Source organism: Gopherus flavomarginatus, chromosome 4 (assembly GCF_025201925.1).
Source record: "Gopherus flavomarginatus isolate rGopFla2 chromosome 4, rGopFla2.mat.asm, whole genome shotgun sequence".
NCBI classification, from domain to species: Eukaryota; Metazoa; Chordata; order Testudines; family Testudinidae; genus Gopherus; species Gopherus flavomarginatus.
In genome coordinates this window covers 85,577,664-85,593,870 of record NC_066620.1, presented here as the reverse complement: position 1 = coordinate 85,593,870, position 16,207 = coordinate 85,577,664, and the positions used below count along the sequence as shown (strand labels likewise).

Genomic DNA, 16,207 nt, shown 5'->3' with positions numbered 1-16,207 from the left:
TTGAGAATGTGGAAAAAACTTTCAAAAATATTTATACAAATAGCATTCTATTATTAACAGCATGATTAAAAAATAAATCACGATTCATCGCTTGACAGCCCTAATATTTATCCTATCCTCTCAAGACCAGCTTGGGGCTCTCCACTTAAAGGATGAGTATTTTCACATAGATGACAGAAAATAAATCAGTTTGTTTGTGGGCAACAGTCACTCTCAGTATTAGCACTATGCCCTTTCTGCTGTGCCAATGTTATTTATCAAGTACACAACAATGGTTGCCACGTCTCTCAAACAAAGATATTTTCATACTTAAATGACTGGCTTTTTGAAGGTAGTGTCAAGGCTCATTCTGTATAGGGCAAGTTTGCCACAGCGGTCAGCCTCTGCCCTGTACCCACTTGGGAGATTCCCAAGACAGTTTTCAAAACATTCACTGAACAAAATACCAGATGCAAGGTCTAAACAAGAGTCAAGATTTAGTCTATTAATTTAACAGAAACTCTTTCTGGAGTACTAGAACTTGAGCAATCCCATCCCCTTCAAGCTAGACATAATCAGGAAAAAGCTGGCCCAGGATCAGGGAAGTACAAAGGAGGCTTAAAGTTTTTTTCAACTCTCCTCCTGAGTTGTACTGTGTGCTCTTTGGCTGTAGCTACACAATGTCATCAAATATAATGGCATTTGGAAAAATTTCTCTCTTGTCTCTGGAGAAGAGACTGAAATTGAAGATGCCTCTAAAGCTGATGGTATGGTAGGAGTGCATTCAGATTCATACAATGCTTTTTCTGGAATTGTTCATATTTTTAGTTTTGTGATCCTGGACAGATTTTCATTTCTATTCCCCCCTCCCCCCAATTTAATTTAAAGGTATGCGATTAATAGTTTAATGTGGTAGAAAACTGACTGATTAGAAAATTAACTATTACCTGTTAATTTTTTATTAACAATGTTAATGTCAATTTAATTGTATTTTGAGTTCTATGTGAAAACCATTTGTGTACAAAACCAGCACAGGAAACTAGAGGAAAAGCATATGCAAGTAGTTTGTTAATGGTGCCTGTAAGACACCACTGTATAATTAGATCCTTTGCAGTAATTAATGTTTCCATTCAGTTCTTGTTTACTGCTTTGACACACTTGCAATTAGTCTTTAAAAGAAAGATTGGAAAGGATTTACTGAAACAACATCTTTTCTGTAAATGAGCTGGATGTGACTTTTGGTGCCTATGCTTTCTGAAAGAACATGTCTGAGATATAAGAAAGATTTTTTCACACTCAGCAACCCCGCAGTGGGAAAGAGAACAGCACCATATAAAAATTTTTGTTTTTCCCCCTTGTCTTCAGAATGTTTACAGAATATGGCAATATAAACTCTCAGTTCAAACTATTATTTTTTTTGTAGACATGCCCCACAGGAAACATGTTTTCATAAGGATGCAACTTTTGGTGAGGATGAGATAGGGCTACAGAGTAAGAGTGAAAATTCAAAATATTGGGATGTGGAGTGGATTATCTGATCCCCATTTTCCATCTCTGGCCTCTATGATTCTAAAACTCAAAATAAAAAGTTATTTGAGGGACAAGTGATTTAGCCAACCTTGTTGATTCAACCTTCCCAACACTAGTACACATTGCCTGCCTGCCTCAAATTCTGTATTTTTCAAAAAGACTATGGGTTTTTAAAAAATAATTTAATAGCATACAGACCTGGTTTCCCCCAGCATTATGACATTCATAAACTCCAACAACACCATCTGCAAAATGGCCCAAAGTGTCGAGGCAATTGGTACCCTGCTGCAAAGCCCCAAAAGCTATATCTTGATGATCAGGCACCCTAAATATAAAACAAGAAACATCTGTTTTAATTCAATTCCTCTCTTGCTTTAATTTTGACTCCCTTCCTTTACTTAACAACCTTCTAGATGTGAGGCAATTGGCAACAGGTAATGATTTTATTTTGGTACACAAGCTATATTCCACTCCCCACAACATTCTGAAGAAGTTACAAGTAATTATTTGGTGAAGAGACCCTGCTCTCTTAACTAAGCGGGCAAAGGTTTTCAGTGGATTTGTAGGCTAAAAGATTGAATATGAGTAAAATATACTGGAGAACTACAATGAACATGAGCATTAGAGAGTCACATCACAAGTGTGGCTAGCAGCAATGTGTGTAGTTAAGGTTGTGTAACACTTTCCCTTGTGTAACTCTTTCCATTATAAATCCCTCTTTTGTGTAGCTCATGACTTTGTCAAACTTTAAGCAGTGAGGCAGAAATTTGGCATGCTGCAGTTCTGCCTCAGGCTGATTTTTTTTCTTTAAGTTTCAGTAAAAAAAAAAAACAACAAAAAAACAAAAAAAAAAATCAGTTCTACCATTTCTGAAAATGAAGTTTGACAAAACAGCGTATTTCCCACAATGTTCACAAATCCAACTGTTCCTTTGAGAAACTAATGCCTCCATGCTTTGGAGCAGGGACTTGAGATTTGTCAGTCTCTGTGGCATTAAGCAGCTGCCTTTTGTGGTCCCCATGAAAAATTCACTGAGATCTGGTGACTTTATAGACCATAGAAAATCAGGGTTTATTAATTATTTGTACTACCATAGTGCCTAGGAGCCCCAATCCTGGACCAAGACCCTACTGTGCTAGGCATGGGTGGCGAGTATAATAGACCAGGCGCTTTATTATGCCCCATGCAGGTTCTGGGGTGGCACCTGTTGCTCAGCTTCCTGGGTTCATCAGTCATCTCTCTGGACTCCAGGGAGATGACTGATGGACCTAGGAAGCAGAGTAGCAAATACTGCCTCCTCAGTGGCCCCAGAATCTTCATGGGGCATACCAAATGCATCTCTAGACAAGAGCGAGGCTTTTCTCTGCAATGGCTTAGGGTCTGGAGGGGGTGGCGTGGTTGCAGCTGGTCCCGGGCAGGTGGAGGGGGGGGGGGCGGGGAGGGGAGGGGAAGAACACGACATTGGGACACCTCTGGGCGGGGCTCTCGGAACTCTCCAGCGGAGGGTGGGGCGGCAGGCAGAAAAGGCAGAGCCAGGGGCTAGCTTCCCCTAAGGGGGGGCTCCACCTGCCACCCATGGGGCAAGTGTAACCCACACACCTCCTGGGTATGGTGTTCTGTCCCCTCTGGTGGCTCTGAGACCACTTAGAGAGCTAAGGCTATAGAGCAGACTCATTAATCTAACTACCATATGGCTCTGAGCTCATGCAGTAGAGTCTCATGCACTAAGCTCCAGAGGCCCCGGGTTTGATTCTGCCCACTGACGACCGGGGTCTGTTGGTGTTACACTAGGTGCTGTACAAATAGAGACCAAGGACAGTCCCTGCCCCAAGAATATTACACATTCAGTACAGGATTTTCAGGGACTGGCAGCAACGATTTCCAAAGATTCCATCTGCACTGAGCATGCTTGAAGAAAAAAAAAGAAAAAAAAAAAGAGCTGAGCAGGACTTTTACTTCAGTTGTTTCCCAAGGCTGCTGAGCACCAGGCACCAGAACCAGGAGCAAAGAACATTTCTCCTGTGTTCACACTTCTGGCACCCAGTCACCACAGAAGGGGAGAAGAAGACAGCCTGACTCAAATGCAGAGGAATAAACATGGAAATGGACAAGGACATGGGGGAACAGGGACAGATGGCAGGATAACAGATAGAGGGGGAGGGGGCCTTGGGTTAATCCTGCTTTTTCTACTTCTTCCGCCTCCCGCATCCTGCTCCTACTGCCTCTGCTTTCTACCAGTCTCTCCAGGCACTCAGTTCAACCCTGTGTGCCCCAGTCCTCTTCTTTAGGTGAGGGATAGGCTCCTGCCTCCCCTTCACACCCATCCCACTGCTCCATTCTGAGGACTGAATAAGGCAGATGTCCTGGCGAAAATATATTGTGTGATCACTTAAATACTATCATAATGTATACAATGTAAGAGGGTTTAATTGAAGTTGCACAGGAAAACTTAACTCTGGAATTCCTTAATTTTTGTGCACTTGATTTTGCAGTGTTAACATTTTTAATATAGATTTGTGAATATATATGTATTAATGTTACAGAATGTGCCAAAACTGGAACCCTGAATCCAAATCCTTGTCACAGCTAGAGGATGAACTGCACCTCGGTCCCCTTAGTCCATCTTTAGTGCAAGCAGTCCAAACACTTTGGGATTGGGTCTCTGACTTGCAATCCCCAGTGGTTCCCAATCATGTTAACATCAGAAGCCCAAACTCATTTTTGGCACCTATAAGAGTTTCCCTTCAGGAGCCCATGACAACATAAGTTTGCAGTGACACAGAAATTGCATCTTCAAAACAAAGCATTATTTATTCATTCTTCAAAAGTACAAAGCACACAGATCAAACGATAAAACAACAGAAGACCTACACACACAGGTATTGCTTATAAAAACTGGCAAGGAAAGTTTAAGATATAAGACCCTTCTGCCCTGCTGATTCTCTCTCTGGCAGGGAGAAGCAGACTACATTCCTTTGTGTGTTTGCCAGACTGTCCACTTTTCGTTGACACACCCTGCGCAGTCTCTCCTAGCTCACCCAAACTCCCTCCCTTTTCTAAAGTCTTTGAGGTTTAGGATCCCGCAAGATCCCAGGCTCTAGCCCTGGGAAGAGTAAACCCTTCCAGTTTGGATGAAGCCAGACAATTTCTTCCCTGTTGATGGTCCAGCCATTGTTAACTCCTTTGAAGCTGTTTACCCCAGGGCTCTTATTTTTGTCACTGTTTCATTCCTGGTGGGTTACCCCAGCAACTTCCTTTAAGTTAACTATGTATTCAGGCAGGATCATCTTACCCAGATGAACTGAGATGCATATGATTTATTTAAAAAACAAATAGCGATTTCCCAGTTCTCACCACTTGTAGTCAGACTTTTTCTTTAAAATTTTTTCTTTTCAAAGGCCAGAAGACCACTCGCATAACACAGGACAAACAATCTCATGTAGTAATTCCTGCACAGAACCCACCCCTATGGTTTTGATTCCAGGTTGGATTCAAAACTGCAGTGGTTGTAAAATTTTATTCTAGTTTGGATGCAACTGAAATCTTGACATTTTGGCCCCAAAGCCTTGCAAAGACAGGTTGAGAGTTTATGGCACAACTGAACAAGTAGCTTAGCGTAAAATCTAACCTGGATCTGAACACTCCATTGAGCTCTCCCACTTTTAAGGAAGGTTCATTTTAAAAAAGAGCCATTTATTAGAAAAGAATGAGGGTCTGGACACTGACTTTACAAATGAGATTTAAGCCATAATTAACTACTAATATCCAAAATAAATTAAGCTAATATTTTAAAAAAGTTTGACATGGTGAAGAATTACAGGTTAATAATGTGTTATTTACTGACGCCTGGGGAATAGTATTTGTTGTAAGTGATCTATAAGCCTTCATTGAGGATCCTTCCACTAAAATTTAGCATTGCCATCCTGTGGTAAAATTCAAGATGGTGACAGAACAAAGCTACAAAATGCCAAATTTATTAGCTGCTTGAGGACTTGCAGGAAGGTATGAGTAATCTTAAAATTTCTAGTTAAGTTTCAAATGAAATTCATGCAAATCCTAAAACAGGAGACCCTAAAGCACATCTGCCGGTAGGTACAGGTGTGGGGAGTTGCAGGGAGAGGAACATCTGCTCAAATGAGATATCAGAGATCATTTTTGCCCAACTCTAAGGGAAAGTAAATATCCTATGGCACTTTTTGAAAAGAAAAAAGGGTAACTGGACTCCTTACCATTATTATCCCTCTTTATAAGACAGGCTCTAATGTTTATGGGTCTGTGAAAGTTTTTACTGAGGGTATATTAGCTGCTGCTTTTGCCTAAAAAAAATAATCATTGTACTACCAGTATTTATCTCATTGTATTCGAACTTAAAGTGTTTTGGAACTCCTACAGCAAGAAATGTGCTACTGTATAAAAGCCACATACGAGTCTACAGTTATTTAATAAGATTAGCTATATGACAGATACTAACTCACAGACTCTTAGGTTTGACAGATAGGGCTAGTAGTAGGATATTGAGCATGGTGGTTTTATTCATTTAAAATTTTTGTTTGGTAAATAAATACAGCTCTGAAGATTTTTCTATCTTACAGAAAAGATTAATGGAAATCCACCGGATAGATTGTATTCTCATGCCTGGGCTCTGAGCAATTTCTCCAAAGTACCTTAAATGTTTTCATCTGAAGACCTCAGTAAACCTATAACAACTCTACATGGGAGGACTGCTCACTAAACTGGCAGTAAAAGTTTTGCACTGCACCTAGTTTAAGGCTGCTCACATTGCTAAGCATGCCACATAGGTGAAGCTAACAGCTTGAAGGAGAGTGGAGAAGGATGAAGAATGATGCATTTCCAGCAAGCAGCTAGGCCAGGAGTACAGCAGTGTTGGAGGAGAAAGTCAGCCCTCTTGGCAGTGACTGAATCACATGATGCAATTGCAATATGAATATGGGGCAAGAGAAAAGGGGATGGGTGAGTGAAGAAAATATCAGCAGAATAAAGTAGCAAGCAAAAACTGCAAGAGACATGTTTTAACTAGCTAATATCCTAGATGCCTGTGCAGGAGAGATGTAGTAAAGTTTCTGGCCAACCCAGGTAAAGAAAGAACCTACGCTGCCAGAAAACAGAAAGGCTGTTTGAGACTCACCTTAACTCAGGATAGACATTTTCAAGATACCACTTGAAAGGTTTGCAGCTAAGTCTCTTTCTCAGTTCCATTCGGCTTTGAATACTGGAGAGAAACAAAAAAAACAGCAAGTTCTGGCAGTTGTATTTGATGAATTTTAAATCACGTTTAATAAGTGAGACATTTATCAGTAGAAATATATTTCAAAGAAATAAACACCCCTTTGCCCTCATGAACTACAAACGGCAAACAGAATAAGTGAATAGGAAGACGCAGCAGATCGGACTTACTTGCCATAAGGTACGTTTCTGGCTGAAGGCACTGCTGCATAATAGAAATTTTTGTACTCATCCATCCACACTTCTGCTGCCCTACGTGTATTTCTAGGAACAATCAAATTGAGATGCAGGTTATGTTTTCTCCTGTGACAATCATGGCACTTATTTTTGTTTGTTATGGTTATGTTTATTTTTTCCCCACCCTCTACTACACATACCACAGAGGTGGTATGACTGAAGCACACATATTTGGAATGGACTTTGTGCCTGCCTTATACTTCGGCCTGATACACACTTAATATTTAGGTCAACATAGGTATAATGCTCACGAGTGTGAAAAATCCACACCAAGTGCCTCAGCTATGCCATTATAGTCCCCGCAGTGTAGAGATGGCCTAAGGCAGGGGTCCTCAACGTGGTGCCCGCAGGCGCCATGACGCTTGCTGTGGCATCTATGTGCGCCCGCCTACTGGCCGCCGGAAAAGCAGCCGCCGAGAAGCGGCAACATCAAGAAGCGCTGCCGCTGAAATGCCTCCGATTTTCGGCAGCATTTCGGTGGCAACGCCGCTTGATGACACTACTTCTCAGTGGCATTTTGGTGGCTGCTTGTCCGGTGGCCACGCTCCTTGGTGGCTAGTCATCAGGCGCCCGCCATACTGAAAAGGCTGGGGACCACTGGCCTCAGGGCTTGTCAACACATGAAAATTAACTCCAAATAATAAGATAGGGTGTGAATTTAAAGTGGATTACCTATTCCTGATTAATTCCATGTGTGGACATATTTATTTTGAAATAAAAGTAGTTCATACCTGGAGTTAATCAGGAATAGCAGACAAGTCCTAATAGCTGGTCCAGGCTTCCAATCAGAAATGGTACAAAGTTTAGTTCAAGACTTCCATTTTCTACAATGCTCTTTTTGAAAGCAACTTTGTTAATTTATTAGGCCACGTCTTGTAAAGAAACGAAATTTACTGAATGGTTTTTGAATCAGCAACTTGGAAGAATCTAAAATCTCAACAGTTGGCAATATTTGACAGTTTGCCTTTTATCTTACAAGCAGTTTTCACTAAAGCCAGAGAAAAGTGACACACCATCTTATGGAATGCACATTTCTCAACCTCCTTTTTGTCCCCCACTACACACCAACTTGAACGCTACCTAGATGAATAAATAATTGTAAGTGGTGAAACATTTAGATTTATGAACCTAGAGGTTGTTTTACAGCTGAGATGACAAAGAATAAGCTGAAGGTTAGACATTTGTAACACTACTTAAAATTCTGTATTAAAGATATGAAAATGTTGTCCAAACTCTTCAGAGATTGCTGTGTATTTTTATATATTTATATTTATATAAACAGTGTCTTTAAACCGGAGCTGCAATGTGACTAAAGCTTTGTCACTCTCCAGGATATTCCTCTTGCCATTCTGTCAAAAAGTTCTCTTCTGCTGGAGTACAGTCACAAAAAGCAACTCTAAGCTTTTATCAATTCAACATTAAACAGATAATCTTGCACAGAAACATTACCTGTTAGAAGTTGTCTGCAAAAACCCTGGTGTGTTACATATGGGTACACAGAAGCAGCATCCATGAAGCAAATATTACAGAACCAAATGATAAATATCACACACCTCTGACTGCCTCAGTTGCCTTCTGTCCACTAATCCATCATCTCCAGGACTTAAACATTTGTAACATTCCAAAATACTAGGCAGCTTCCAAAAGCTTTTTTCTTTATAGGTCAGCCTACCAAAGAAATATTTTCCCCCTTCTCTTTCAAATATGGTATTCCTATATGCCAAAGATTACTTTCAATGAGGATTGGGATGGGCAATCCAGTCCCAGTAACATTTTCTGTGCATAAAAATATCACAATTTGATAGTATGTTGTCATCAGATACTGCAAAGCTAGAAATAGCAGCTTCATGCTATTGAGGGGGGAGATTCTTACCTCCCCAGTGGAACCCAGCGTTTGTTTCTAGACTTGGGAGATTGTGAGACACTTACAATTTTAAGTAGTTATGTACAGAAAAGCTATTTTAGATCATTTTTAGACATTTGTATGATCTCCTGAGGTATGCGCAATTGGACAGGAAGGATATGGACAATATTCCCAGTACCAACTTTTTAAAGTCTCTAAAACGTAGTTTTTCAGCTCTTCCTCCTGTTAAAACTTTCTCTTCACACACACCCCTCTGCTCCCAGAGAAAGCCTTTTTATCTTTTACAAAATTAGAAGTGCTCATTTGGGGAATTAAAGTTTTATTTCATTAGCACCTTCCATGCTCTGAAGCCTATTTTGTACATTTGGCAATAAAAATCTCTAGTGATTTGTGGGACATTACCAATCTTCATCAGCTCAGGGAGGATAGGTCCATCAATGGCTGGTAGCCAAGATGTTCAGGGATGCAACATATTCTGGCTGTCCCTAGCCTCTGTTTGCTAAGAGTGGATGACAAGAGATGGATCACTCAATGACTGTTCTCTTCATTCCCTCTGCAGCACCGGACATTGGCCACTGTTGGAAGACAGGATACTGGGCTAGATGGACCTTTGGTCTGATCCAGTATAGCTGTTCTTATGTTATCTTTGGATAATACATATTGGTTTGGGAGTTAAAGACATTTGTACCCTTCTGCTTCTGCAGGGGAAATGAAATAACCATGAGCTGAAGAAGGCTGGTCAAAAACTCCGGAGTGTAAAAATCACAAGCGAAGAGGAAGCTCAAACAGTCTCTCTGTTTTCATTGATGATAATTTCCTTGTGGAAACTGCTAATTTTCTAAAACTCCCTTTCAGCCAAAGCCGAGGAGTTGTTTTTCAGCTCCCCCTCTGCTTCTGGGTTTTGACAGGGATACTTCCTGTTTGGCCAACAGCAATTCAAGTGTAAACAAAATTGCATTAATTAACCTTATCCTCCCAGCCCTCCATCCCCCAAATAACAAGCAATTACAGTGACTTGTAAGGGTTTTCACAGCCTTTCAGTAGTGAGGCACCTGGGCAGCCAAAGGGGGAGGGGGGAAATCAGCTGTGTGGAAAGGCAGACCAGAAGAGACATTGCTTACACACTTCCACTGTCTTTACAGTTCAAGTTGGTATTGGTTCCTTAAAATCCTTTTGAAGAACAAAGATAGGAACATGTTTTAAAAAGGATTTTCCCTTCCAGTACTTTCCCCATTCACCCATTACAACTAAAGGGCGTAAGAATATCTGTTTGAATGAGGAGGTCCTACCTGTGCACCCTTGTGATTTGGTTGCATAACTGTGACATCACAGGCCAGATCCTTTCCAACCCAAATACAGTTTTGGATAGTGCTCCAGACAAACAGTAAATTTGATTTACCACACACAGTTATATTATATATAGACACATCCTTTCCCATTGCTCAAATCTGAGTTATTTAAGTACAAGAGCTTGGTGAATAATGGATTTTTTTGGTTCATTAACAAAAAAAGGATGACTTTCTCATTTTTTCAGCAAATCGAAAAGTAAAAAAAAACTTGAGTCAAAACAAAATGCTTCAGTAACGATAAAACATTTCATCGTGATCCAAATACTTTCATTTCAGTGTTCAGGCATTTTGAAAAAAGCCAAGGAAAGGAGGACCAGATTAACAAAATTGCTGGAAAAGGTGGTGGTGGTGCCTCCCTTAAAACCACTCTCTCTCTGGCCCAATGACTATCCCTTGTCATTCACAGAGACAATTCATACAGGGAAAGAGTGAGAATGTCTCTGGAGCCTGGACATTGGAGCACTCTCCCACAATGTGGGAGACCCAATTTCAAATTCTTTGTCTCTTATATCTCAGGTGAATGCCCTAACCACTGAGCTAAAGCTTACAAGGGATCAACCACCACCTCTTGTCATTTTCTGAATCTAGTGCTTTTCCTTTGTCAAAATGCCTGAAATTGAAAATAGAATTTTTGGTCAGAACCAAAAAGTTGAATTTTGACATGCCAAAACATTTTGATTTTTCCAGTTTGGTTGAAACAATTCTGTGAATTTGACATGAATTTGCAAATAGTTTTGGTTAACCTAAATGTGCTTTCTTGGCAAGTAAGCTATTGGTCTGAAAAATGTCGCCCATCTCTATTAAGTACCTATTATTTCTTAAGCATCTTGGCATCAGCCCCAAACTGAAAATTGTAGAGCAGTGTGCAAATTACAGTCTTTCATTAACATGACCCTGAAAACTACTGTGAAATTGATATGCAGTTATGTCATAAACCCAACCCATATAGTGGAATCAGTAGATCTTCCTGTTCCCTGGTGTGATATTAATATTGGAGCAGGACTGTAATCAAGACAGGGTATTTCATTATCAATCTTTTGTTTCCTCAGATGTGCCATTATTAATTTTCCACAGCAGCATAAACTTCAGATCCCAACAGGAAGGGGAAGCAGATATACAAAGAAAAATCCCTGCTAAAACTATTCAGAGAGAAACAAGACCAGTAATTTTATTTCACCAAATCAGCCAATTTATTGGTGCTGCACAAAAAGTAGACTCAATCTGCACTTCCAAGGAGAGAGTATTTTATCTAATGTGAAACACTGCCTAAGCGATTGGGTCAGAAGATTCCAGATGTGAAGAACGTATCTCTGGGCTCTCTAAATCAGTGGTTTTTAAGTTCAGGTCGCGACCCAGTACTGGGTAGTGGAATGAAAGGCACTGGGTGGCCTTGCTTGGCAGCCAAGGACGCTGGTGGCCAGACAGTAAAAACTAGTAGTCCTTACCTGTTCTGACACTGCGCGGAGTCCCAGAAATGGCCAGCAGCAGGTCCAGCTCATAGGAAGGGAAGCCCACAGGGCTCCAAGCACTGACCCCGCCTCAAGCACTGGCTCTGCACTCTCACTGACCAGTTCCTGGCCAATGGGAGCTGGCGGGAGAGGGAGGCGGTGCCTGTGAGCAAGAGCCACTCTGAGCCACTTGCGTGCCTCCACTTAGGTGTCAGACCTGCTAGCTGCTTCTGGGGCGCAGCGTGGTCCACAGTGCCAGGACAGGCAGGAAGCCTGCCTCTGCACCCTAGCTGTGCTGCTGACCAGGAGCCGCCGGAAGTAAGCCTGTACCACAATCCTCTGCCCCAGCCCTGAGCCCCTCCAAACCTGGAGCCCCCTCCTGCACCCCAGAGCCCTGACCTCCTACCACATCCCAACCCCCTGCCGCAGCCCAGAGCCTCCTCCCACACCCCAAACCCCTCATCCCCAGCTCCGTTGGGTCACGGGCATCAACAATTTTCTTCAACTGGGTCACCAAAAAAAAGTTTGAAAACCACTGCTCTAGATGACTTGTGTTAAATAGGATTTGCTTGGACTCCAGAATTCCTACAGTACAAAACACAACATTTTATTCTGTTTGCATTTAGCATCCTGTAAATCCTATAAATTACTGATGCCTCATCAACTTGGGAGAACTCAGAGGAATGCTTAGAATAAGGGTTTGTCTATGCCAGGGACTGGCAACCTTTGGCATGCGGCCTGCCAGGGTTAAGCACCCTGGAGGGCCAGGTTGGCTTGTTTACCTGCCGCATCCGCAGGTTCGGCCGATTGCGGCTCTCACTGGCCACGGTTCGCCGCTCCAGGCCAACGGGAAGCGGCGGTCAAGCATATCCCTCAGCCTGCGCCATTTCTCGCAGTCCCCATTGGCCTGGAGCAGTGAACTGCGGCCAATGGGAGCCGCGATCAGCCGAACCTGTGGATGCAGCAGGTAAACATGGCGGGCTGTGGGCCAAAGGTTGCTGATCCCTGTTCTATGCTATGGATACTACAGTGGCTCAGCTACAGTGCTGCTGCAACATAATATAGACTCTTCTTACAGAGACAGAAGGGGTTTTTCCATCCACCTCGCCAAGTGGTAGTAGCATTCTTCCCTCAATGTAGTAGCATCTACACAGGCTTAGGCTGGCATAGCTACAGTGCTCAATTTCACATCCCTTAGTGACATATCTATGTTGATCTATTTTTTAAGTGTAGACCAGGCCTCCTGCTGCATCTCTGGTTCTTCAAGGAAACACATCAATGAAAATTTCATATAACATGTACTTATACAGTGCCTTGATGCATAGGTCTCAAAGCTCTTTACAAACATTGATAAAAATCACTTTCCTCATTCTACAAAAGGAAAACTGAGAAAAAAAGTTAGTGATTCAAATTCACACAGTGAATCAATAGCCGAGATGGGATTTCTTAATTGCTGAATCATGATGTCTCCCCAAAAGGGTGTTTTTTTTTTTTGTTTTTTTTTTAAGTTACAGTATAAGGAAGGAAAACTTCATACAACACACACACACACACACACACACACACACACACAGAGGAGTGGATATTTTTGACAGGCCAGATTCTAATAGGTACTACTTATTGGAAGTATCAGAAACTGAGCCTATGTGATTATTAACATGACACCACAGAATTGTTTAGTATTGAACCAGGAACCCCAAACCAAAATGCAACACAAATATACAAAAAGATCACACAGTTGGTGGATTCTGAGTGTCCAAAGGGAAAAAATGAACAATTTAATTTTCTTCATCTTTTAAAAACAGACTGAATACTGAAGATAAACCCTTTATTTCCTACAAGATCATTTAAGAAGATATACATAAAGTTTTCAAAGTTGATGGCAAATTTCCATTATTAAAATATTTTCCATTTCTTCCCTTTCCCCATTTGGCTTAGAATTCTTCTGGCTGATTCTAGGTAATTCCTCACCTCTTTATTAAAACGTTTTACCACTGTCATCTTAGTCTTCCAATTTTTATTTTTGCCCTAATTTGAGCATTGAGTTATCACTAGAGCTGAAAGGTAATCTCCTTTTAATTAAAAAAATTATTCATAAGATTTTCACTTCAGATCATATTGTACATATTTTTAGTAAAAGACCCTGGAAGTTTAATGAAGTTACTGCCACCTGCTGGCTAACTGGAAAAAACACAAAAATCCAGAGTTCCACGATTTAGCCAAAAACTTGCAAATAGTTACCTTGCAAACACAGTACCACTCCCACCAGGGAAGGTGTAAGGATGTTGCTTACGGAATACATGACCCACTCTGCTGCATGGGATAATTTCAAGGCTCCCTCCACACTGCCACACTCTGAATGAAATCTCTGCAATTAGGAATGCATAATAAGTATCCACATAAACCTAAAGTAATTTGTAAATTCTGAACCTTAACATAATTTTCTAATATATGCACTATGTCACATACAATTAAAGGAAAATATTTAGCTTGCAGAGAACATGAAAAAGCTAACAAACTGGGCTCTGTGTGCCTGATTATCTCACTTCAGTGTTCTCTAAACTCTGGAGAAGCAGCTATGGATTTATATCCCTTTATAAATAATAGCAGGCAAAGTTCCACTGGTGAGTTTTAGTAGGGAGTTCACACAGCTTTCAGCTCAGAGATTAAAATCTATAGTGGACAGATGCAAAACAAAACAACTAAATTCAAGTGAGAGCTATGTAGAGTTGGACTCATAGATAAAAGTTTGAAGCTAGTTTGCATAGTTTCAGCAGGGGGCTGGGTGAAGGGTAAGCACACAACATATGTCAATATTAGAATTCATAAGGGGTTTAGGAGGATTTCTTCCGAATGTCAGATCATGGAATCAGAACTGGTATTGGCACAAAAAAGCTAGCTTTTTAAAAAACAGGACTGAAATAATCACAAATTCAGTCCAACAAGATAGCGTTTGTATTCATACTGAAGTTGATTTTAATTTTACAAAAAATTTTAAAATACCTTTCACAAATGACCCTTTATTTTATACATCACTGTTTGTTGTGTTTCAATTAACCAAATCTCCTTCCCCCCCCCCCCCCAATCAATCAACTACCTCCATTACATATTGCAGGCATCGGGATATATTTTTTATTTGAATATGGACCCAACTATTCACCTCTGAACTGATGCACATCTGTGATTTCATCAAAAAGGTACAGTCAGTAATTGGTGTTCAAGATGTGTTGCTCATGTCTATTCCACAATAGGTGTGTGTGCTTGCCACATGCACTGGTGTTGGAAGTTTTTCCCCTAGCAGTACCTGTAGGGGAGTGCCTCTAGCAACCCCTAGAGTGGCGTCTCCATGGAGCGGTATAAGGGACACTGTGTGCTCCCGCGACCCTCAGTTCCTACTTGCCAGACAACTCCGATAGAGGGGAAGGAGGGCGGGATGTGGAATAGACATGAGCAACATCTCGAAGAACACCAGTTACGGAAAAGGTAACTGTCTCTTCTTTGAGTGATTGCTCATGTGTATTCCATAATAGGTGATTCCAAGCTATATCTTCTGGAGGTGGGGAGGCGTTCACAAATTCTCGGGCCGGAGCACAGCCCTGCCAAACCCAGTGTCCTCCCTGGTTTGGGAGACGATTGCATACCACGTGGCAGCTCTACACATGTCCTGGATGGAGACATGGGCCCAAAAGGCAGCTGACAAGGCCTGCGCCCTAGTTGAGTGCCCTCACAGTTGACGGTGGGGGGATTCCCACCAGGCCATAACTGGTATGGATGCACGATGTGATCCAATTGGAGAGCTGCTACATGGAGATCGGATGACCCTTCATACGTTCAGCTGAGGCAATGAACGGCTGTGAGGACTTTCTGAATGGTTTTGTCCACTCCAAGTAGAAAGCTAGAGCCCATTGCACATCCAGTGTGTGAAGGCGGCGCTCCTCACTGGACGCACGGGGCTTGGGGCAGAGGACCAGCAGAAAAATGTCCTGACCCACGTGATAGGCAGAGACCACCTTCGGGAGGAACGAAGGATGTGGGCAGAGCTGGACATTATCTTCATGGAATACCCTGTACGGGGGCTCGGAGATCAGAGTCCTGAGTTCCGAGACCAGCCTAGCCGACATGATTGCCACCAGAAAGTCTACCTTCCACAAGAGGTGTGACCAGAAGCACATAGTTAGCGGTTCAAACAGGTTCCGTGAGGCAGGCCAGCACCAGCTTCAGGTCCCAATGTGGGACTGGGGCCTGATACATGGGAAGAGACGATCCAATCCCTTAAGGAATCGGCCAGTCATAGCATGGGAGAATACCGCGTGGCCCTGCACCAGCGGGTAAAAGGCTGATACAGCCACCAAGTGCACCTTGAAGGATGAGAGAGAAAAGCCCTGGGCTCTAAGGTGAAGGAGGTAGTCCAGAATGAGCTGGATTGGGGCAGCCACAGAGGAAACGTCCCGCTTATCCGCCCATCAGGAGAACTGAGACCACTTTACCAAGTAGGCTCAGTGTGCGGAGGGTCGCCTGCTTTCCCGGAGGATGCACTGAACCCCTTCTGAGCACGT

The 16,207-nt window shown here is 42.1% G+C and overlaps 1 protein-coding gene across 5 annotated transcripts in view; it reads right to left on the bottom strand.

The window, feature by feature from the left end:
* The window catches only part of GALNT2 (polypeptide N-acetylgalactosaminyltransferase 2), a 155,395-nt gene that overhangs the window by 13,903 nt on the left and 125,285 nt on the right, over window positions 1-16,207 (bottom strand). For all 5 annotated transcript variants that reach the window (XM_050949098.1, XM_050949099.1, XM_050949102.1 and 2 more), the window contains 4 exons: window positions 13,893-14,019; window positions 6,925-7,017; window positions 6,656-6,739; window positions 1,708-1,834 (listed from right to left, as the gene is read on the bottom strand). In XM_050949098.1, coding sequence (XP_050805055.1) covers window positions 1,708-1,834; window positions 6,656-6,739; window positions 6,925-7,017; window positions 13,893-14,019 — 431 coding nt within the window. The remainder of the gene's footprint in view (window positions 1-1,707; window positions 1,835-6,655; window positions 6,740-6,924; window positions 7,018-13,892; window positions 14,020-16,207) is intronic.